General features: G+C 45.6%; 1 protein-coding gene across 1 annotated transcript in view; it reads left to right on the plus strand.

Annotated features, from left to right (window-relative positions):
• Positions 1-25,480, plus strand: part of TAC3 (tachykinin precursor 3) — a 203,746-nt gene that overhangs the window by 118,000 nt on the left and 60,266 nt on the right. Inside the window, exon 3 of the mRNA XM_078659046.1 lies at positions 25,116-25,218. Coding sequence (XP_078515172.1) covers positions 25,116-25,218 — 103 coding nt within the window. The remainder of the gene's footprint in view (positions 1-25,115; positions 25,219-25,480) is intronic.

Below are 25,480 nucleotides of genomic sequence, written 5' to 3' on the forward strand. Positions count from 1 at the left end.
TTTTTCCATATGTCGTTCATTCACTAAAACAGTGTCTCTGATTTTGCAGTGTTTGTGCGGTGAGAGGGACGTGTACGTGTTTTAATAGAGCTTAAACATACAAATGGATTTGTGTGTTTTTGTTGTTATAAAGTAAGTCTTTACAAATTATACAATAAAGAGAAATACATTGGAGTTAAAAATACCAGCGAGCATAAGATTTAAATGTGCGTGTCTTAGGAAACATATATTCTTATAGTTCAGTGTCAGCTGAGAAGAACCAAAAGCTGGGTCCAGCATTTGTCCCCTGAAAGGACTCTCCTTTCTGGATTGCCTTCAGGGAATACCAGGATGCGAGTATCACCAGAAAGAGCGTGTATAACATGTAGGCCTGAGAGAGATGTCTACATTTGCATGCTTAGTGTCTCAGAGCACACCGAAGCAACCATGGAATCACCCAACTTAAGGCTACGTAAACTACCTAAACAAACATGGCAGTTTAACTAGCACAGCTGCTACCTGCCTTCAGATTTGAATACCAGCGCAGAAGTCAGGCTTACTGTAGCTAACATGGCAGACGTTTCAAGGCTGAGGGTTTGGTGCCCGTACTACGAATTAAGAGCACTCTTGTTTTATTTCAGAAAGTCTTGCTGTTATTCAGTTGTTGTCCTTAATGTAGGGTGACATTAACGGTGTGAGAGTCTCAGTTCTCCATGTTAGTCAAGTCTGGTGGCCTAGTGGACTAATGATCCACTGTAGGGGCCGGTGTTTGACCTCATGGTCACAGGTTTAAACCCCGGCGGGACCACTCAGCCTTTCTGAGGTTGATAAAAATGAGTACCATTGAGTAGGGTAACAGTACACATCTGTCATTCAGTGCAAAGATACCCTTGGGTGAACAAACACATGTTATGTTTACATCAGTGTTGGACATAGTAAGTAAATCTCATGTGACCGTTTTGTAAGCTTCCTGATCCTACTTGGGAAATGCCATCCTCCCATCAAGCCAGATTCGTAGTCCTCGCCACTACAAAAGGTGGACCGGCCAAAGATGCCCCCAGATCCTAAAGGCTTTTTCGCCATTATGCAAATTGCCATCAGATTGGTACAGCCACTCAACCTTTAGCTGTTTGATACATTTTGTGGGTATGTCTGGATCTTGCTGGTCATCAAAGCCCAGAATGTAATGTGTAGTGACGTTTTGGATGGCTGGAATCACTGGGGTGAGGTGGGAGAAGCTGAAGCACTTGGTTAGCGTTATGGATGACTTGTATCGAAAAGTAATGCAGATTATTAGAGATGTTGTATTGTACTATGCTGCATTGCGGCCCCTTCACATTCTTACTGGTATGTCATATCGGAACCGAGTGCATCTTAGTTTGATATCTATACTGTCCCTGCATTTGCCCACTCAGGATCATGACCTGTTCAAGGCCTCATAAAGCATTCATTGATTCTAATAGTATGAGCCATCGTATCCCCCAAGCCCAATTTAAACCTGTTCGATGTAAGATCCAGCAGTGTGTGTGTTCTAGGGAGAGACAGCAGTGTGAGAAAGACAGCAGTGTGAGAAAGACAGCAGTGTGAGAGAGACAGCAGTGTGAGAGACAGAAGTGTGAGAGAACTTTTATTATGTTTTGGTTTTGGCATTATTTGCAATGTCAATAGCTCAAACTCGCGTTAATACGCGACCTATTGCATTGCAAATGCAATAGGTCTCGCATTCGCGAGAGATTAAGCTATTGGCATTGTAAATGACAATGCCATTTATTTATCTGTTTTCAAAACCAACACATAAATAAAAAGTTTGTCATTTACAATGCCAATAGCTCTAACTTTTGCAAAGGCGAGACCGTTGCATTGTAAATGCTTGTTTTCCTTTACTTTAAGCCATGCTACACAGCTGCCCGGGCAGCTGTGCAATATGTCGAAAAAGCATTGGCAAAGTCACTAGACCTCATATAGTTGAAACCTATTGACTTTCCCAATGCTTGTTGAGAATAGCTGATGCAAAAGTGGTCTTGTAAGTTAAATGCAATTGAGGCTGGCCATTGGTGCAACAGCCCTCTGAGAGGAAAAACAGCTCCACGCTGCCCAACTACTCAAACATGAGTTTGACAGAGGCTGCTGAGTCACGGTGGTGGTGAGTTCTTTAGAAGTCACTGAACAGGGAAGGGGGTATTAGGCCACATGACATTAAAAGGAGTAATAGCCATGAGAGTGACACGCTCACAGCGAGAGGAAGAGTGTTGCTAGAGGGATGGGCTCTGCAGTAGGAAAGCAGTATTTTTAACAGTGTTGGAGGTGAACCCTGCTGCTGCCATTCTTGTGACTGTTCTCAGGAGTGCAGCTATCAATGGTGTAGCAGGTGCAGTTACAAAAGGTCCTGGGGGGGGGCGACTGGATGTGATCGAATGCTGTATTCGCTCCCCATATAGCAGTCGTGCAGCCCATTTGACTTGCTTGCACTAAGGCCCATGGCACCCTTGATATGCCTTTGTCAGTTCTGTAAGTAAGGGAAGCTTGCGCTACTGCCTGTGCTGTATGTGTTCAGTCTAGGAAGGAAGCTCACACCTCCATCATCTGAGGTGCGCCTTTTAAGTTTGTGGGAGCAGCAGTAGCAGATGCTGGATATGTGGTGCCAGTTCTGTTTGTGAAAGAAGCTTCCCCAGTTTCTTCTATGTGGTAACTTTTCTGTGTTAATGGAAGGATGCATTGCTTCTTCCTGTGGAATAGCTCTTCATTCTTTGAGGGAAGCTTGCACTCCTGTCATCCGCGTTGCACCTTTGAAGTATGTGTAAGCAGCTGGAGAGGCTGCTGTTCATGCTGTCCAGCTCTGTTTGCAAAGGAAGCTTGCACTGCTTCTTGTGTGCTATAACTGTTCTGTGTTGAGGGAAACTTTAACTGATTTGGCTTGTGTGCTGTCTTTTCCCCGTGTGTGTGATGGAAGCTTGCACTCCAGTAATTAGTGTTGTACGATTTCAGAGTGTGGAAGCAGCTGGAGAGGCTGCTGCTTATACTGTACCAGTTCTGTTTGCGAGGGAATCTTGCAATGCTTCTACTGTGCTTTAACTGTTCTTGTGAAGGAAGCGTGTACTCTTGCAGTTTACGTAGTATGTGTTTCATACCCCTATTATCTGTGTTGTACCGTTTCAGAGTGTGGCAGCAGCTGGAGAGGCTGCTGGTCATGCCGTCCAGTTCTGTTTGCGAGGGAAGCTTGCACTGCTTCCTCTGTGCTATAACTGTTCTGTGTTGAGGGAAGCTTGTACTGATATGACCTATGTGCTATCTATTCCCTGTGTGTGTGTGTGTGAGGGAAGCTTGCACTCCAGTCATTAGTGTTTTACATTTTCAGAGTGTGGAAGCAGCTGGAGAGGCTGCTGCTCATGCTGTCCAGTTCTGTTTGTGAAGGAAGCTTGCACTGCTTCTGCATCTCTGTAATTGTTCTGTGTGGAGGAAGTTTGCACTGCTGAGGCTTATGCAGCATGTGTTACAAACCCCTAGTATCTGTGTTGCACCTTTTTAGAGCGTGGAAACAGATGGAGAGGCTCCTGCTCATGTTGTCCAGTTCTGTTTGCGAGGGAAGCTTGCACTGCTTCTGCATCGCTGTAATCGTTCTGTGTGCAAGAAGCTTGCACTGCAGAGGCTTACGTGCTATGTGTTGCATACCCCTATAATCTGTGTTGTACCTTTTTAGAGGGTGAAAGCAGCTAGAGAGGCTGCTGCTCATGCTGTCCAGTTGTGTTTGCGAAGGAAGCTTGCACTGCTTCCTCTGTGCTATTACTGTTCTGTATTGATGGAAGCTTGTACTAAAGAGGCTAACATGATATGTGTTACGCTGTAATTGTTCTATGTGAAGGAAGCTGGCACTGCTTCCGCATCGCTGTAATCCTTCTGTGTGAAGGAAGCTTGCACTGCTTCCGCATCGCTGTAATCATTCTGTGTGAAGGAAGCTTGCACTGCTTATGCATCGCTGTAATAATTCTATGTGAAGGAAGCTTGCACTGCTTCCTCTGTGCTATTACTGTTCTGTATTGATGGAAGCTTGTACTAAAGAGGCTAACAAGATATGCGTTACGCTGTAATCCTTTTGTGTGAGGGAAGCTTGCACTGCTTCCGCATCACTGTAATCATTCTGTGTGAAGGAAGCTTGCACTGCTTCCGCATCGCTGTAATCCTTCTGTGTGAAGGAAGCTTGCACTGCTTATGCATTGCTGTAATCGTTCTGCGTGAAGGAATCTTGCTCTGCTTATGCATCGCTGTAATCGTTCTGCGTGAAGGAATCTTGCTCTGACGAAGCAGAGGTCACGTGGCTGGGACCCCCGGGCTACATTGTGAATGGTGCACGGTCGGGCCCTCTCTTGGCTCAGTGTACTACGGGTGTCTTTACCAAGTGTTGTTGCCCCAAGGTTTGTCAGCAGAGGTGGCGAGGAATACCCAGCTGGCACTGCATACAAAACAGGCCCAGGCCTGGGAGGGAAGAAGGATAATTGGCTTCAGTGGCATCAGCGCCGGGCCAACTTGTCCTCAAAGGGCGGTGACACGTCTCCTCCATTTAATGTCGGAATAATGAAGCAGAGGAAATGAAATTAACGACTGCCGGAAGCTGCCCTCTCGGAGCAGAGGCGAGAACAGCAATGGCCTCCAGAACAGAGGGCAGTGGGTGTCTGACGTGTGCCACCACCATGTCGGCGCTGTAACAGCCACGCTCTGAAAGACAGGGGCTGACTGTGTCTACTGTTGTAGGACAGGGGAAGCCCAATAACCCCACATGAGCCCAGGCCTACAGGCGCACGCTCTCCCAGGGATGAAGTATAAAGGAATCACACAACAACTCGTCTTGTGTCGTTCTCGGAGGCGTTTCTACTGTAAACATGTTCAGGGGAACTTTGCAAACCCTTTACAGAGGAGTCTGAAATGTCAATTTCATTGCTGGACCTATGGAAAGACAGAGGGCCTGCTACCCTAAGGCCGGGGTGTCCAACACAGGTCCAGGATTTCTGGACAGTCGCGTACGACCTGTGAAGGCAATGATTCTAGATGGGTCTCGTTTCCATGGTAACTGGATAGTCTGATAATCTGGCATGGATTTGGCCCTCTTGTGTCAAAGATGGACACTCTTGCTGTAGGGTTCGGAGAGTAGAGGCAAACTGGATGGTCCGGCTGCTTCGCTGCCGCCGCCTGAGTCAATGGTCCAGATGAAAAACTGTCTTAGTGGTTTGTACATAAAGGTTTCGTAAATGATTCTTATTTTTAAGGGGATTTCTGCTGTACTGGGTGTGCAGAATATTTTTTGCTTTAAGGCGCTGAATCCATTCGGGTCACTCCCACCTTAGCATTTAAAAAACCAAAAACTTTTCAACTTTAAAGAAACAGTTTCACAATGGAGATTTCGACAATAAGTACAAAGAATTTCAAGATACCACATGTTAAAGACTCATTAGGATGTCATCCGGATGCAACCAGTCCTGCTATGGCACCGCATTTGGACATCCAGTAAATTACTTCTCACCCAAGCAGTTTGTGTCTGACTGTACCAAACTAGAACGCGTACACAAGATCCCCTGGTTACAGTATGTAAACAAGTTCCTACACGACCTGGGTCACCAGAATTATTATGATAATCCTCTAGATCTGGTTGGGATTTCCAGAAAGGAGCGAAGGCACGAATGCCTAAACCACCTAGCATATCTCAGGCTCTCTACTGAAGCAAACAAACTATCCACCCAGCACTCAATGATAATAGAAATGACAGATTCAATCCAGCCTTACTTAACCATGAAGCTATCTACCCATGATACCTTTCTAATGACCAGATTTAGACTAAATATTTTCCACCGCCTTGCAACCTTTCCCTCAATGAATGATTGGTCTAAGCAGCTAACTGAATGCCCCTGTGACGGTATCTCTACCCAATCCCTTCTCCATGTGACACTATTTTGTAAATTTTATGCTGAACCCTGAAAACACTGGTCGACCCCAAAGCTGAAAACTATGGGTCTGCGCCACTCTCGCCCAGCCCTTCTGGCCCTTCGAAGGCTAGAATCAGAGGTCATTGTTAAAAATGTGGCAATGTATTTAAAATTCTGTGTGAGGCATCGAACTAATCTATAGTCAATCTTACTCAATAAATTGTTAAGTGTTGCTGCTAAAGTTATCTGTGAAGCTGTGCTAGTAATTTATTTTTTTAATTAATTTTATCTTGGATTTTAAAGTGAACCATATATTGAAATCAGCACATTGCACTTTGTCAGTACCCAGATTGAACTAATCATCATCATTCGAGCTATCCAGTGGCGTCACTAGGGGGGTGCGGGGGTGCGGCCCGCACCGGGTGACACCAACACATGGGGTGACACCAATCTGCACTGCAGCCTCGCCTCTGCTCTCACCTTTACTGTTGCTCCCTGTGCAAGCTTGTTCCATCCTCATGCTGTTCACACTCGCCAGCGTCTCGCAGGAGATCTGCAATGCTTGACTGCAATTTTCTTTGCTCACAAGGCAACTCTATAGCTGCCTAGCTCACCTGAGGGTGCATGGTTTCCTATTTTTCAGTATCTTGCAGTCTTCAGTTTTCCAGTGAACCAGTTCTAAATTTCAGCTTGCTCTTCACTACAGTGCCACCTGTTGCTCGCACTCTTGTTTATACAAATCCAGGGAAGACAGATGGAGTAAGAGAGAGAGGGAGACAGAGGGAGCTAGAGGGAGCAAGAGAGAGGGAGCTAGAGGGAGCTAGACAGAGAGGGAGCTAGAGGGAGTAAGAGAGGGAGCTAGAGAGAGTAAGACAGAGAGCGAGGGAGACAGAGGGAGCTAGAGGAAGTAAGACAGGGAGAGAGGGAGCTAGACAGAGAGAGAGGGAGTAAGATAGAGAGAGAGGGAGCTAGAGCGAGCAAGACAGAGAGAGAGGGAGCTAGAGGGAGTAAGAGAGAGAGAGGGAGCTAGAGGGACTAAGACGGAGAGAGAGGGAGCTAGAGGGAGTAAGACAGAGAGAGAGGGAGCTAGACGGAGCAAGACAGAGAGAGAGGAAGCTAAAGGGAGCAAGACAGAGAGTGATCTAGAGGGAGTAAGAGAGAGGGAGCTAGAGGGAGCTAGAGGGAGTAAGACAGAGAGAGAGGGAGCTAGAGGGAGTAAGACAGAGAGAGAGGGAGCTAGAGGGAGTAAGACGGAGAGAGAGGGAGCTAGAGGGAGTAAGAGAGAGAGAAAGAGGGAGCTAGAGGGAGTAAGACAGAGAGGGAGACAGAGGGAGCTAGAGGGAGTAAGACAGGGAGAGAGGGAGCTAGACGGAGCAAGACAGAGAGAGAGGGAGCTAGAGGGAGCACGACAGAGAGGGAGCTAGAGGGAGTAAGAGAGAGGGAGCTAGAGGGAGCTAGAGGGAGTAAGACAGAGAGAGAGGGAGCTAGAAGGAGTAAGACAGAGAGAGAGGGAGCTAGAGGGAGCAAGACAGAGGGAGAGGGAGCTAGAGGGAGTAAGAGAGAGAGAGGGAGCTAGAGGGAGAAAGACAGAGAGAGGGAGCTAGAGGGACTAAGACGGAGAGAGAGGGAGCTAGAGGGAGTAAGACAGAGAGAGAGGGAGCTAGACAGAGCAAGACAGAGAGAGAGGGAGCTATAGGGAGCAAGACAGAGAGGGAGCTAGAGGGAGTAAGAGAGAGGGAGCTAGAGGGAGTAAGACAGAGAGAGAGGGAGCTAGAGGGGGTAAGACAGAGAGAGAGGGAGCTAGAGGGAGTAAGACGGAGAGAGAGGAAGTAAGAGAGAGAGAGAGGGAGCTAGAGGGAGTAAGACAGAGAGGGAGACAGAGGGAGCTAGAGGGAGTACGACAGGGAGAGAGGGAGCTAGACAGAGAGAGGGAGCTCGAGGGATTAAGATAGAGAGAGAGGGAGCTAGAGGGAGCAAGACAGAGGGAGAGGGAGCTAGAGGGAGTAAGAGAGAGAGGGAGGGAGCTAGACAGAGAGGGAGCTAGAGGGAGTAAGACAGAGAGAGAGGGAGATAGAGGGAGTAAGACAGAGAGAGAGGGAGCTAGAGGGAGTAAGACAGAGAGAGGGAAACAGAGGGAGCTAGAGGGAGCAAGACAGAGAGAGAGGGAGCTAGACAGAGAGAGGGAGCTAGAGGGAGTAAGACAGAGAGAGAGTGAGGTAGAGGGCGCTAGACAGAGAGAGGGAGCTAGAGGGAGTAAGAGAGAGGGAGGGAGCTAGAGGGAGCAAGACAGAGTGAGAGGGAGCTAGAGGGAGTAAGAGAGAGAGAGGGAGTTAGAGGGAGTAAGAGAGAGGGGGCTAGAGGGAGTAAGACAGAGAGAGAGGAAGCTAGAGGGAGTAAGACAGAGAGAGTGAGCTAGAGGGGGCAAGACAGAGAGAGAGAGGGAGCTAGAGGGAGTAAAACAGAGAGAGTGAGCTAGAGGGAGCAAGACAGAGAGAGAAGGAGTTAGAGGGAGTAAGAGAGAGAGAGGGAGCTAGAGGGAGTAAGAGAGAGAGCGGGAGTTAGAGGGAGTAAGAGAGAGAGAGCGGGAGCTAGAGGGAGTAGGACAGAGAGAGGGAGCTAGAGGGAGTGAGACAGGGAGCTAGAGGGAGTAAGACAGAGAGAGAGGAAGCTAGAAGGAGTATGAGAGGGAGCTAGAGGGAGCAAGACAGAGAGAGGGAGCTAGAGGGAGTAAGACAGAGGGAGAGGGAGCTAGAGGGAGTAAGACAGAGAGAGAGGGAGCTAGAGGGAGTAAGACAGAGAGAGGGAACCAGAGGGAGCTAGAGGGAGTAAGACAGAGAGAGGGAGCTAGAGGGAGCTAGACAGAGAGAGGGAGCTAGAGGGAGTAAGACAGTACCTAGCGCCGTACATTTCCGACAGAGGTGGTCCATGCGGTAAGTCGTGAGGGGGTGACACCATGAGTTACCCGCACCGGGTGACACCAACCCCAGTGACGCCACTGGAGCTATCTGCACTAAGGTTGTACGGAGAAGAGCACTCTGCTAATTTCTCTTTTTATTGTAAAAATGTTTCGGACTATTTGAAATTATCTTAGTATGTAAAATTCAGTCGTCTTTGAATCACCATTATTATTATCAATTAACTTGTTAATTTTTATCAATATTTTTATATCTGTAATGGTTTAGTATGTGTATTTGTAACTGCTTATATGGTTTTGCATTGCATTCCGAATAAAGCATTTATTGACCTTGACCAATGCCAAAATATGTTTATACTTTAACAGTGTACACAAATCCCACGACAACCCCACCCGAATATCCCCGTATTCATTCCCAAATTAAATATTCAATAACCCTTATATGCCGTCCACTGGCCCCCAAACCTTCTCCCATTTCCGCGGGCATCCCACACTCTGATAGACCACCTTTTCGGCTGCACAGCACCAATCAAGATCTGTTTTCCAATCCCCCACCCTCTGGGACAGCTCGCACGCCAGGCCCTGGCTATATTTCTTTACGCCACCATGGCCACCATCGTCAACCATATTTTGTGGTACTTCGGCCAAGCCTCCTCACTCGTCATGCATAGTATGTGCCACCGTGCTTCCATTGGAAGGGTTAGGCCTGTTACTCTGGCCATGACCTGTGTTACCGCCCACCAGTACTGTTGAATTGTAGGACAGGCCCATAGGATATGAACGAATGAGCTCAACGCCTGGCAGCCCCTGGCGCGCTGGTCTGAGATGCAGTGTCCCAGTCTATGTATGATTACTCCCCACCTTAACATGTTTGACCTATTTACTAATTTAGGGAGAGTGGAGTGAAGAGATCGTTTAGAGAACTTTCCTTTTTCAGCCATGGTACTCCTCCGATTTTTTTATTCCACAAATGTTCTGATTGGCAAAGGGGAGTTTAATTACAACTGCTTGGTGTATTTTATTTATTTATTTATTTATTTATTTATTTTGTAAATAGCCACATACCACATTGCAGTAGCCTTAGAGAGATTTGGGGTTTTGATTCGGTTAGGGCTAGATTAGTTCAAACTGGCCCCAACTGAACCACTGAATCAGCCAGCACTGGGACAAAAGAGCCCATGTCCGTCTGTGTGTAAAAAATGAACAACAAGCAGTGGCAATGCCAATAGGTCTGACTCTAAAGAAAGGTTGCATGGTAAAGTTACGCATTAAAAGTAAATAGCATGGGAATAAATATGTATTTGTGTGGAAGCAAAGAACTGTAGGATAATATTTGTGGAGGTTGAAAGGTTAGGTGACACTGGCATTGTCAAGCCAGACCTAAAAATCCATTTAGGTTAATTACTGCCCTCTTCCTATCTCTGCTGCTGCCAGAGAAAGACAACATAAATAATTTAGTTATCTAAAGGCACTTTCACGCATTACAATCAAGTTTGTGTCTCTGAAAGTTAAAGTTCAGGCAGCTGGATGAATAAACAAAATGATCACTGCTGGTGAATGGCAATCACTTCTTTTTTGTGAAAGCACACTACTTCGGCCCAATCAAAACATGCACTGCTGGTTCCCAGCATGTGGGCGGAGCCAAAGCCCCTCTCTAGTGATGCTTATATAATTGTCTGGCAACAAATACGCTGTCAACCCAGACCATAAAAAGCAGCCTGGGTGTGTGAAGGTAAGTCAGGTTTCGAGTGCTGTGCAGATGGAGAAAGTGATTATCTGCAGGGTGCACGTATGTGGACCTGTGTCTTTAACAAGCCAGGCTGAAGAGCTGGATTTTAGGGCTCTCCTGAATTTGAGAGAGTCTTTTTCTAGTCTGAGTGTTTGTGGAAGAGAATTTCCTTTAAGCTATATAAATGCATGGCATCTTCAAGGACGGCAATGTTGCATTTTGGCATTAACCCGTTTGCTGCTTCGAACGTTCAGCGCCAGTGCTGAACGTTCGAAGAAACGGGTGCGGTCGCGTCGGCCGTTGGACGTGCGCAGCACCAGGGAGGTAGCTCGCGCGACGCCGACAGCAGCAGCGATAGGGTTAAGATGACCTTGTGCCCATTAGCAACATAATCAGACTGACGTAAGTAGCTCTATTGAACAGCTCAGCGCAGGAGGCCTAAAGATGGAGCTAATGGTGGACAATAACGTACGTAACAGTTGTGGAAACATTTTCACATCACTTCCAGGTTCACTAAATATTCACCTAATTGCAGCAAGTAAACCAAAGATCTACAATTTGAAAATATTCGGAGAAATTATTAGACATCAAATAAGCCTTGGCAAAGCCAGTCAGTCTCACCGTTTGTCTCTGTCAATGCAGATCTCTTGCGTTGCTACTGCTTTTTCCCTATTATGATCCTCATGAGCAAAAAGAAAAAAGTTTATTGCTAATGATGTTCAGTAAAAATAGCATAAGATGTGCACAAACGCACATTTACAACAAGAAGTGGCCCTGTAGAAAATTGCACCTGCCTGACCCCCTTAATAAATGGAAAATAAAATAAAGGATGGGGAGAAGGTAAGTTAGTAAGGGGGTGATACTTTTAAACAAGCATTGGCATAGCCAATAGGTCTCGCTTGTGGGACCTTATAAGTGTTTAGCTATGCATGATAATATTATGGGTGATGTGCCATCAGGTATTGAAGAGCTTTACCATTACGACACACTGGGTCATGCATTCTGATGCAGGAATACATGCTTGCCTCCGGAAAGATCTACAGACACATTCCAAGGCTTTTTAATTTGCCGACAGAAAGACAAATGCCTCCATGCATGTGAACAGCACTATAACATTGTGTGTGTGACTGAAAAGTATCATGAGCCATAATATTAATTTGATCTTTTCATAAAGCCTTTGCAACTGAAGTGTTACTGTAAATACCAGATTTTACTTCTGCCCAACTTAATCATTTGATTTGTGTGCCCCCACAAGGATGGGTTACTCCATCCTGTATTCAAACTTGAAAGATACACCCGGGCTTCATACCAGAGCACTTCATCTCACTGCGAACTGGCTTCACCCCCCATCTTTGCTTTCATTAGCTGCACCCTTTTTCATCTTTATCGACTGTTATCCCTCTGGGTTTCCTCTTACCACTCGCCCATGTTTTCTTGCATTCCTCATGCCAAGCACTGTCCTAGCCTCCTCAAATAATACACCCATCCCTGCCCCTGTGTGTTTTCACCTACTCTTCTATTCTTTACTTTCGCAACCACCCTGCTCCATCGGAGGAAGCTGGCTCTGTATATACTATACCAAAGTAAGGTATAGTGTGCACAGAGTCCAGTGGATTCCCAAAGGCTTGCAGAGGTAAAAGTAGGTAACACCTTACTCTCTATTTGTGGCAGTGTGGGCGAGAAGTAAGGCTTTATCAGAGGGTAGTGTTAAGCATTTATTATACACACTCAGGCAAAAAATGATTTCACACACTCAAAGACTGAAGTCAGACCAATTGTTTGTATCAAAAATATTTCTTTGTTGCATTTTTATTATTGAACCAAGCAGGACTTGGTACAGTAAATATGATTATGGTTTTCAAGACAGCTTGTTCAAAAGCAAGCTGGATGAATATTGACTTTTCTTACAGGTTTGTAAAAATGTGCAAATACAGTTGTAATTACTTTTGGATTACTTTTGATTACTTTTCAGGATTACTGTTTCTACTCAGTGTGATATGCCTAGATATCACACTGGGACATTTCCTGAGAAAAAGGAAATAAACACATTGGGGCATATTATCAACAACTAGCGATATTTATCGCTAAATAAGCTTAGCGACATTGTTTTTATCGCCGCGCATCGCCGGATTTTATCGCAGAGATAACGTGCTATTAGCAACGTTTATCCCCAAAGCGATAAAATATCCGGCGATAGCGGCGAAATGCGGGAATATTGCTGGAAATACAGCCATATTCAGGCATTATCGCTAATAGGGACTTAACCTGAATATCCACCTCCCATTGGATATACAGGCTAAGAAGTGGTCTAAGCAGACATTAGGATTTGGCGATATGCGCTTAGCGCGAATATTTTAATCGCTACGCCTGCATTGATAATAGGCAATAGCGATGTGAGCGACTGCTTTCAGTGGCTAACAGGTTGGGTACGCTCACTTTGCATGTCATTAGCGATAAATATGGCTGACATGTAAAGCGGGCCCCAAACCGCTCGCTATCACCTAAAAGCTGTCGCTAACTGATGTTAGCAACAGCTTGCTAATAGGGCAATGAAATTATCGCCCCTTTGCGGCCGAAAACGGCCGCAAAAGCGGCGATAATTTCATTTCGCCTGCCGTGGTAATATGCCCCAAAGTTTCTTAGGTTTTCATACAATTTCCAACTCCACACTTAGAACCTTTGCCATGAAAAACAGTCAATGCAGTCCTATGGGAGAAAATGAGGTTATCGGTTTAAAGGTGAGTAATCAGTCTTGGGAGTTGGGTTTCTGGGGTTTGAACCAGGGTTCTCCCAGGGTCAAGAATGCACTAAAAAAGCACACCCAGCGGCAGTAGGGTGGCCGGGTGCAGAGTGCTGAGGCCCAATTTTATCCAATGGGGAATAGGGGGCCTCCGGTTGGTGGCTGCTCACAGGCATGCCACTTGGATGTGGGAGCAAAGCTCCAAGGGTTTAGCTCAGGACAAAGGGGGATCCAAGATAGCAACCAAGGTGCACCAACAGTGACTCAGGGGCGGCCGGGTGCAGGGCGCTGAATCGATGTCAGGAGCCCTTTTGGTTTTAATGGAGAAGCTTCGGTCAGAACAAACACTGCAAGCTCGGGCACGAATATCTTCTGGAGGCGACCACATGTTGGAGAGGTAAGTTGGGATGTCAAGGGATGCGGGGACACCGTCAGATGGGTTACCCAAGGCTATGTGGCGTCGGGTGCAGGGGTGTCTTTTGGCATCGGGCTTTCCTTACCGGCTTTGGTCGTGGTCGGGGGGATCCTCCAGATAGGGGCTGCAGGTGTCATCGGGAGACTTGAGCAGGTCAGGGATCACTGGATCCCAGGTCAGGATCACCAGGGAGACCTCCTCATGGTGTTGGGCCACTCAAACTTGGACTGTGGGAGTCGGGTGCAGAGTGGAGCAGAATCTCAGTTTTGGCCAAAGCCAGAGTCTGTTGGTGAGCAAATCCAATGCTCACGGGAGACAAAGTCAGGTCCTCCGGGTTCTGAGAGGCTTTTGGCTGCAGGACACACCAGAATTCTTCTGGGGCAGGTTGAGGTCGGGACAGGCAGGTAGGGCTGGGACCACGTCCGTTGGTGTCCTCTTCTTCTTCCTTCAGCATAGCTCTTTGGTCCTTCTTCTTCTTCTTTCTTGTCTTCAGCAGGCCCAAAGTCTGTCTTGGGAGTTTCTTTTGAATAGAGCTGCTGCTCACAGGAGATCTGGTCTTTGTTGAAGGCAGTCAGTCCTCCCAGGGGTTCTGGAGGTCGCTAGCTGCAGGACAAGGCAACTTTTGGCGCAGTATCTCTGGAAACTGCAGACGGGCCGGTAGGGCTAGGGCCAAGTAATTTCTTCTCTGCAGTCTCCTCTGCTGTGCATCTTCTTTCATACTTCTTCTCCGTTGGTTGCGGGAATCTGCCTTCTGAGTTCAGGGCTGCCCCCTAAATACTGTATTTAGGGGCATTTTAGGGGTCTCAAGGTCAGTAGCCAATAGGCCACTGACCCTAACTCTGATTGGAGAGTGCTTCCATCTGCAAGATTAGATAAACAACAAAAAAGCCAAATTCTGGACTAAATTTATCAAGTTATACAAAAAGCGCTGCTTTGATTAAAGCAAAAACAACCTGTTTGTCATTAACACCGTAAAGGTTTATTCATAATTATGACATGATTATTTTTCTTATTAGCACACTATTTGTCGTGCTTGGAAAATACAACATGCAAAAAGCACTACTATTTTTATATACAATATATACAGAAATATACAATTTCAAACATACTCAGCCATTCGTTCATGCACACTCCTTACAAAACAGTGAAAACAATAAAGTGAAAAAAACAATACAAGAACAATGCGTCACAACATCGGTTAATAAATCAGTCCTAAATATTTCTTTTCATATTTTGACAATTTGTTGCAGTTTGTAATAGTCACAAGCACTCTCGTGAAACCAACTCTATACAAAACAAAATTAGGGATAACCAGATGTTGGACTGAAAGGCCACCTTTCAGTCCAACATCTGGTTATCCCTAATTTTGTTTTGTATAGAGTTGGTTTCACGAGAGTGCTTGTGACTATTACAAACTGCAACAAATTGTCAAAATATGAAAAGAAATATTTAGGACTGATTTATTAACCGATGTTGTGACGCATTGTTCTTGTATTGTTTTTTTCACTTTATTGTTTTCACTGTTTTGTAAGGAGTGTGCATGAACGAATGGCTGAGTATGTTTGAAATTGTATATTTCTGTATATATTGTATATAAAAATAGTAGTGCTTTTTGCATGTTGTATTTTCCAAGCACGACAAATAGTGTGCTAATAAGAAAAATAATCATGTCATAATTATGAATAAACCTTTACGGTGTTAATGACAAACAGGTTGTTTTTGCTTTAATCAAAGCAGCGCTTTTTGTATAACTTGATAAATTTAGTCCAGAATTTGGCTTTTTTGTTGTTTATCTAGTCTAGTTGGACTCAGCCTTTCTGAGTAAGGAGTCAAGGCCCTAGTTGATTCTCCATCTGCAAGATGGCGGGCGCTGAAGAATGGGCTCCACCTCGCCTCCCCCACCTGATGGGTGGGGTTGGCAGTGGTGGGCTCACCTTCTGGGCTGTACTAATTGTTCCCACCAAAAAGGGGGTGATACAGGAAGGGGGCCTGCTCCTGATAGCATGAGAGGCTGGGGGTCTTGTTACAAGGGTAGAAAGGTCTTTGAAGCTCTCCTGCCACAGATGGCTCTTTCTGACCTGGGGGAGGTGTGGCCACCTTCGCCCAGAAAAGGCTTTGTTTCTGGGCCCAGGGTGGGGAGGCTTCCATCCCAGTGGTCCAGAAACATGTCTTGTGGTGGCAGGCTGGTGTGAGCAGTCAGGTAACCCACTAGAGGCTGGTCATTTTTCAGGGGGCATCTCTAAGATGTCCTCTGAATGCATTGTATAACAAATCCCAAACTGGTATCAGTGTGGGTTTATTGTGCTGAGAAGTTTGCTACCAGACTTCCCAGAATTCAGCAAAGCCATTATGGTTCTGTAGAGTTCGTAATGACCAACTCTCAGACCATACAACTCTTTTTTGGCTTTACTGCACTGACAATGTCTAAGAATGGCCTTAGACACTGTAGGGGTACAGTGCTCATGCAACTGTACCCTCACCAGTGGTATAGTCCACCCAGCTAGAGGGGTGTCTTACCTATACCAAAGGCAGTGGGTTGAGGCACGGCACACAGGTATGTGTTCCATGTCGACTCTTCACTTTTCTCTGCACTACAAAACACAGCCTGCAATGGCAGTGTGTGTGTGTTAAGGTACAGGCCTCTAAGGGTGCAGCCATTAGAGTCCTTCCCTGGTCACAGAGCCCTTGATACCAATGGAAGATTTTACAAGTGACTTGCATGTGGCCAGAGAGGTGCCTACTGGGGGTACAAAGGTACAGTTTGGGAAAGAACACAGACCCTGAGAACCTGATTGGCAGAGACCCCTGGCACATCAAGTCAAAGTGCCTCAGAAATCTGGCAAAAATTAGGGGGGGTGTTACTGCAACAGAAAGCCAGCTTCCTACACCGATGCCTCCATTCCTCTTTCCATGACCATCTTCCTCTCTCTACACCTTTCTTCCCATTCCCACTGCTGCTCTATCCAGTCACCCTTTGTTTACTTCCATTTCTCCGAGTTTCCTTCCCCTCCACTCATCCCATTGCAACATTAATCCTGTCAGTACCTTACTCCCTACTCTCCCCATCTTTATTTACCGTCCTCCAACCTATACTTACTCCCTTCTCTCTCCCTGCCCACCTCTCTATGGCTTTATCTTAACTCCCATGTCTCAAATCCCTTCATCTCCCTTGCCCCCAGGCTTCCTCTAGCTCTCACCCTCCTATGTGTCATTCCTCCTTTAATCCTCCCATATAACCCTACACCAGAGAGAGTCACCCATCTGCATTGAAGGACACAGGTGGTGTTGCCAACCCTTGCAGCTGCCAGGTTCTGGGCAGGGGCGTAGCCAGCAGAGCCAGCCACACACACAGCAGGGTGATCATTGGAGAAGATGGGGGCATTTTTGAAACCGAAGGAGTTCGTTCTGACCCACCTACAATTCCCAGTTCAAATTACGCACCTGGTACGTATGGTATGTACAGGGCACGCAAGTAGGGAACCCTTCTGAGCTTTGGACATCAGAATGGGAAACAGCGCTGTATTAGTGCATGTTTTCCTGCCAAAATTATGTAGGCAAAAACCCATGGGTGCACCATTTCTACCCGACTTCGAATCACAATTCTGTAACAAGCGGGTGTTTGAACCCGCATAGGGATTCGCTTGGACCTCGAAGTAAAGGCCTAAAAAGGGCCTATAGGGTTTCAATCAGAGGAATTTTGTGACCCTATCTACGGTTATTTGAAAGAAGCAGCCCCAGTTCCCTCGGGGAACTGCGCAAGAAACGGTCAGCAGGCTTAAATAAGGTTGTCATAGTCGATGAGTAAGTAGACAGACACATTGTCGAGAGGCAAGATGCCAACTGGTAGACACACTGAGCCTGGCCGCCCGGCACAGAAGTTCCCCAGAGGAGAATCCCAAGGGTGGTGGCTTTAGACCTCGTTACAGTAAGTTTGGGCCTAATTGTTGGAGATGGCGCCTTGCTAGGCTTCACGTATATTCATTCTCTAACCAAAAGTGACGCCTCCGGCTCCTTTTTATTCTTCACTTGACTGAGAAACAGGGAAGCCATTACTTAAACTGTTTCATCACTTGACCTAAAAAACACCCAGAGGATTCTCGCCTCAGACCCTGACGGACATTGGATGTGACATTTCCATTAAGCATCAGTGGATTAAACCACAGTGTAGACAGAGAAGAAATACTCGCATGGACAACTCACTACCAGCTTTCAAAATTTGTGGTGCCATTCCAGCGTTTAGTCACGGACTTTGAGGAGATGTTGGTTACATTGGCTTACTTTCTGTTTCATTGCTTTTTAAGTTATACATAATTTACAGCCCTAAATTTGTTAAAGTATAGATCACAAAATTGGAATGTTCAAACGAGAGCTGTTTTGAAAACGCACACGATTTTATCAAGCCTCTGTAGCCGAAGCATATTTTCAACGTGGATTTTTGAGAAAAGAGCAGCCTATTCCTTCCCTAATTGTTTTCTTCTCATACCCCAGGGAGAGAGAGTGGGAAGACGGTTGGAAGGAAGACATGCTTCTTTCTGTTTCTTACTCAAATGATCTTACTCAGATGACACCGTTTGTTAGCAATAGCCACCCATGCTCTAATTAAGTGTAAATCGCTGGAAATATGTCAATAAACGTTGGAGGGGGCAATGGGCGAGAGACTGGAGCTTTTTTCATCAGCTGCAATACTTTGTCCCTTCAGGCGGCTGCCCAGCTTTGCAACCGAATACTAATTTTTTAGCCAAACTTTTATTTCAATTTTTTAGTCAAAATTGTATTTTAATTTTCACATGACTGACAGCTTCTTTCAACTTACACGCCTACCAACCTACCATGTTTTCACGTGACGAAGAAAAAAGGCGATTTGGGTTTGAGGCTGGTTTTTAGAGTGTTTCAGGGAGGAAAGCAAGGCGTAGATCTGACGCAGACGGTATTGTGAGAATGACACCAACTCATTACGTTCTCCACAGGAAAAGCTTTACTCCCAGAAGAAGACTTGTGACCAGGGCTGGCTTTAATACTGGTGGCGCCCTGTGCGATAATGTTTGTTGGCGCCCGCCCCCCCAATGACCACCTTGCCAAGGATTCCCTCACTACCTCCATTAGACAATGCCCCAAAGTCTCCATAGCCACTCTCTTAATTCATTTAATTTTATAGCGCCACTCATACCAGTGCAAGGTGTCAGAACACTTTACATCACACATACATTGCACAGAGACAATCATACGTGTGTAAATCAGTGTTTAGTAAATGTTACACAAGACAGAGGCCTACAAGGTGTAGGAGTGACATCATCCATACTAGTAGGCAGTATAGTCCTTGGTCTGGAAAAGCACCAATCAGAATTGAAAATGTAACACCATTGTTAGGGGTTTTCTTTAATAATAAGAATTGATTTCTACCCAAATTAACACTTTTCGCAATATTAGGATAAAGAAAGACTGGGAAAAAAAACATGTAGCTGTAATATATCCTTGCTAATATATTCTTGCAGTTTGCATGCAGCTCTTTGAGGACAGTTAACAGCTCACTGCTCTATATTAGGATTTTAACTTTTAAACTGCAGGTAACAAAAGATCTCTCTGACAAAGCAATAACCCATTGACCTATTTAGTGTAGGCATTTTGTGATCTGAATGGGACACATTCTTTGCAGCAGGCATATTAACCCTCTGCGCTATGATGAGTCAAAACATTCTCTACTGGACAAAGCTCCGGTCTGTCTACAGGAAAAACATTATTCACTGCAGTTATTGTGACATTTTTATTGATGCTTGAAAATTGCTGGGGCAAGGATCATGGCATCTGGTGCTTCTTAAACAATAAACATGGCGCCCCCACCCCAAGTCAGTGCCCAGTGCAGTGGCACCGATCGCACCGCCCTAGAGCCGGCCCTGCTTGTGACCCTCTATTTCTATTTCTATGCGGAATTTGTTAAGCGCACGGGCACCCAGGGGTTTCATGGCGCTAGAGAAACAGAGAAGAGGATTCGGAGGATGAAGAATTCTAGCAGTACGCTTGTTGAAATAACCCTCTAATTATCGGATGTCACACCTGAGCCGACGGCGGCACGGTCCTGTCCGCGGCGTTAGTAATCATGTCCAACGCCCCTGAAGTTCATCCTTCTAGCTGCAGACACTGATAGAGGGCCTCAAGAGTTTTGATGGCATTTCATCAACACTCAGGGCTTTAAGTGGGATGGAAAAGCTGGGGGGTCTCGCAAAGGGGTGTAGCCAATGTAATTGAGGGTGTGGCTTAAAACACATGGACTCAAAATCTGTGCTTAGCATAGTGTGCCGCCCGACTTGTATTTTGCTGTTTCTGTCTTTGCATCCAGATATATGATACAACAAGTAACGTCATACCTACAACAACAAGTCATTACTATTGGCTTTGTCAATGGTTGTTAGTTGCATAAGATAAATAGGCAGCAACGATGGCTTGTATATAATATTGAAAAAGCTTCTACTTAAAGCCCTGGTGACACCGCGACAATGTTGCTGCTCCTGAGTTTCAAAAAGAGAAGAGAAATCCAGAGAGAAAATGACTCTCTTTAAAGGATTTCCCTTCCCCTACTACGCTCACCTGGCATGACGTCATGCCGCAACTCAGGGTCGGCCTAAGGCATGTGCAAGCTGTGCACTTGCACAGGGCCGCCAAACCCCAGGGGCCGCCACGCCAATATATATCCTTAGATACATATTTGCGTGGCGGCCCCTGGCAGGGATTTGGCTGGCTCGGGCCCCCTACCTACACTCCCTGCTCAGGGCCTCCGTGAGCCTAGAGCCGGCCCTGCGCAACTTCTCCACTAGTGAGAAGTGAGCAGTGTGAGCAGCGCACATGATGTGCCTGCTGTCACTGCAGTCCAGGAAAAACAGACTGCCTGTGCCAGGGCACAAAACAGAGCCCGATAGAGACCCGTTTCAAGGCCCCCTTTAAAAAGCTGCCGGTGCTCAGCACCAGTGAGACCCGGCCCACTTAAAGCCCTGTCAACACTGAATGAACACCGCTGCATCACCCAGAAAGTGGTAAACTCAAGATGTCAATCATATCCGGCAAGCAAGTAAGAGGAAGTGGCTTAAGGTCTAGAGCGGCCGACATCGCAGCAGGGGAACCAGGATCGAGCCTCGTCAGGGATGTTCAACATCCTGTGATCCTGGCCAAATCACTTAAACTCCCTTTGTCTACCATAAAACAAATGTGCCTTTTTGTAACGCAACTGGAGCTCATTTAAAGCACTCTGATACATTTGGGTCGAGTTTGTGCTATATAAAACTCCCCCCCACCCCCAAAAACAAAAGGTCTCTGGTGGACAACATAATCACAAGCAACCCGATCATGCTCGATGACAAAAATGCAGGAGAAGGCAAGATGCTAAGCCTTCTTTCTGCTAAAATACAATACAAGGGTCTGGAATCTCCTCTTCACCCACATATGGAGAAATGTCTCACGCCTGCTCTTCAGGAAGGAACAGAAACCCTCCTTTTCAAGCAACACCTCACCTGCAGGTCATTCTCCAGATGACCAACTCTAGGGGGTACTTACATCATTCCGTAGCCATGTAGCTGTGGACTCCTTCCCTCCACTTCCACCCTTGTACAATATTCAGTGCTTTGTAGCTAGGTGTGCCCTTTATAAATCCCCATGCATACACACAATGTCTGGTGGCTGATAGTAACAAGAGGGGTGGTAGCAGTCCTTGCTGAATAGCATAGCAGGAAACTTGCTGACGTAACTGGATATCGACGTTGGCGCTTTGCCTGCGCGTGGAAGGGGCCTTCTTTGTCTCTGTGTTCTGGAGGAGCAGAGGACCATCTGTGGTCCTTGGTTTTTTCTGGCAAGGACAATATGTGGCCCTTTGTGTTGGTGTGGCTGGTATACTCTGTTACATTGCCACCACCAAAAAGCCCAACCGCAACATCGCGGAGCACTATATTATCAAAGGTAAGTAACGATAAAAAAAAGTTAGGTGCTGGGGAAATTTAATTACAAATAAAACATGAGTACCTTCATGAAGTACATTTTAAAAAGTGTTTGGGGGGGGGGGTGTTGAGATCATGGTCGGACAGGAAACCAAAACCAATTCTGGCAAAAATTTTCAAACCATCCCCATGCTACAGGAGGCTGCAACAAAAATGGGAAAACAGGGGCATGGATGGCTTATCACAGTGCATCCTGCTCTTAAGCAGTGCCCTGGCCTGCTCTCACCTGGAGAAATGCCAGAGTGGCAAATGATGAGCCCAGCCCTTGTTCTCCCAAAAAATCATACATACAACCATGCGTCGGGGGACTATCTTCGGCCTGTGATCCAGTGAAGCAGGCAGCTTGATCACTTAACCTCTACCGCGCTAGCGGGTTTTCCCGCTGTGCGCTGAAATTTGAAAAATGCGCGGTTTGTGACAAAGCCAGCTCGTCATCCGCGTAGTGCAGGTAACGCCCATGACGAGCTGGCTTTGTCATCAGCGCTGAAGGGGTTAACTAACTTTCATATCATTTCAAACTATTAACACATTGACTACAAATCCCTTCATTCATTACTGGATCCAGTCACTTCATGTTGTGAGCGTATGGAAAGTTATTCCCTATTACAACATTGGAATGTTTAGAGCTCCATTGAAGATAATGGAGTGGCTCCGGGCTTATAATGGCTGTTATAAGCCCGGAGCTCCAACATGCCAATGTTTGTCTTCATGTTTCTCCCTTTTTAATTTAGAACATTTTACCCTTAGTGGTTGGCATGTTCTAATAGCCTTATAGCCCTATTGCCTCAGGCTATACCTGCTGTTAAAGGACCACACCCGCGTTTTAGGCCTGAGCTACCAGGGTCTTTAGTAACCAGTATAGAACTTGCCAGTGGGGTAGAAGGTATAGTGTTACATATACGAAGGGATTATTGGTAGCATGTTCTTTTTAGTCTTACCTTTTCATATTTAGATACAAGTTTATTAAGTATATGCTATTTGACCAGTCGTAACTCCGAATTTCCGGAGCCAATACAACGCTCACCTTACATTCGGACTGAATTGTAGACTTTATTCATACGAAGCAGAATCCTTTGATGTATACATTAATGCACACTGCATGTTCAACTTTCCTTGTGTTTTCTCTCTTTCTCTATGAAAATAATACACGATGATTGCAAAAAAAACTTACATTTATTACAAGTGGTTAACACATTAACTACAAGCTACAGATGTACTCCAACCTCGTCTTAAATTCATTGCCAACTTTTATTTAGCCACTGCATATCCTAGATAGATTCAATGTAAAATGTTTAGAGATTAACTGCAAGCCATTTACAATTCCCTCCCACCTGTTTACATTCACTTCACATGTTTCACATTAACTACAGATTTCCGTTTTTAGTGCACAATGTTTTCGTTAACATCAATCCATTCAAGCATTTACTGAAAACTCTTTAAACTTCCAGTACAAACTCTTTACACATTCAATTCCACTTTCTTACACCTTTTCTGCAAACGTCACCTATTTACTGAAAATTACTTTGGCGTTTAATGTAAACTGTTTACACGTTAGCTTCAAACTTTATACGCTTTTACAGAAAATTCTTGACACTTTCCCTCAGCACCTTTACTTCAGACTTATATGGATTCGGTAAAAGCTCTGTGTGTACTGAAAACAAGACTCTGTTAATGGAAACTCTTTAAGCATCCTCAATACATATTTACAGATCTTTTTCAAATTTGCTGCAGTCTCTGCACATTCACTGTAGTCTCGTCTCGCTTTCATTGGCAACCCTTTAAGCCATTGCTGGCAACCACGCTCAGGGGCTGCAAATACCTTATTCCGTCATTGCATGGCATTGTTTTTGTTGTGCAATGTCTTAAAAAATAGATCCCAATGGGAATTTTTGCATACGACACACCACTCTTGATTTTTTCACATCACCCACACAGCAACTAATCCAGACTCACTCATCCAATAGGAGCTTCCAACAAAAACAAAAGTGCGTGACCAATCAATATACATACACAATTAAAAACTTAGGGCCAGATGTAGGTAGGCTTTTACCGGGTGGTAACGGCCGAATTCGGCCGTTACCACCCGGTAAAAGCAATTTGACATGTAGGTCCCTGTAATTTACAGACTCTGTAAATTTACCGGTAGGTAAATTTACCGAGTATGTAAAATACCGAGTCGGTATCATTACTGATTCCGGACAATTGGTATGTAGGTGGGACTCTTCTGAGTCCCACAAGCAGTACAACATCGGTATTTTACCATCAAATACTACTTGATGGTAAAATACCGTTTCTGGTGTGCATGCACATGTGTGCATGCACACCTATGCCATATGACAGGCAGACCTGCCCTTAGGGCAGGTATGCCTGCCACATGGCACCCGAGCCTCTTTTGGGGGTGCCAGAGGGTGTCAAAGTGACACCCCCTGCACCCTTGTGACAGTCGGTATTTTCCGATGTGGTAAATACCGACCGGTATATGCCCAATCAATCCTATGGGCTTCAAAGCCCATAGGAATGCATGGGCATTGACTGGTCGGTATTTACCACATCGGAAATTACCGACTGTTTCCGATTCGGTAATTGCACATCTGCAATTACCTACATCTCGGTATTTTTATTTTCCGACCTCTTAAATACCGAGTCGGTATGACTCGGTATTTAAGAGGTCGGTAAATAAAAATTACCTACATCTGGCCCTTAATGAGACAAAAGCTCACAAACATTAATGTCTCCAAAAGGACAATATATCTTTAACCCCTTGAACACTCATGACGAGCTCAGCTCGTCATGAGCCACGGTGCTCGTGTGCTCATGACGAGCTCAGCTCGTAAGAACGCTCGCACGCTGGGGAAATTCCTCTGCTGTGCGAACGTTCTACACAAACTGGTGTGGTCATGACGAGCACAGCTCGTCATGAGCACACGAGCACCGTGGCTCATGACGAGCACCGGGGCGCAGTGCGCGCCCCCAGCACAGCGGGCGAATCCGCCCCGCATACAAGGGGTTAAAAAGTGACCAAGATATATTGTCCTTTTGGAGACATTAATGTTTGTGAGATTTTGTCTCATTAAGTTTTTAATTGTGTATGAATATTGATTGGTCACGCACTTTTGTTTTTTAACTTAAAACTTGTATTTTGTTGTGATTTGAATTTTGTCATGAACTTAGAAGGTATAAATAAATGAAACACTTTTTACATTTTTGATCCATTGGCACATATTGGAAGCTCTTATTGGATGAGTGAGTCTGGATTAGTTGCTGTGTGGGTGATGTGGAAAAATCAAGAGTGGTGTGTGGTATGCAAAAATTCCCAAAGGGATCTATTTTTTAAGACATTGTGTTATGTGGCGTCCTGTCCCTTTGGCAGAGTAGCACCCCTCTCCGTTTGGATTGTTTTTGTTGCGTCCTGCTAGTGCTAATCTTTTTCTTTATATCTGTTTGCAGAAGAACACAGCACTCTACAAACTAGCGCCTTCCTACCCCAAACGGTTCTCCAGCGAATCCTCTAATGAAGATTTTGCAGACGCGGCGAGCAGGAGGACGGCAGGTAAGATCTCTTCCCCTTCCTTCAGTTTGTAATGGCTCTCGGCTACCTGGCCTGGATCAGGCTTCAGTATGGATGACGCCTCCTCCTAGGATCTGACGGTTCATTCAGTCCGCAATGTACTCCCAAGTGGTGAACATCTCAGAGGGCTTTTCAACCTCGCTCTTCTCTTTGATTTCATCTGATTCCCTAAATGTTCCTTTGGTGATACCCCTTCTGGAAGGAAATACCAAAGCTGATCAATCTAATTGGGCAGATTTTCACC

The sequence above is a fragment of the Lissotriton helveticus genome, chromosome 1_1 (genome assembly GCF_964261635.1).
Source record: "Lissotriton helveticus chromosome 1_1, aLisHel1.1, whole genome shotgun sequence".
In the NCBI taxonomy this organism is placed as follows: Eukaryota; Metazoa; Chordata; class Amphibia; order Caudata; family Salamandridae; genus Lissotriton; species Lissotriton helveticus.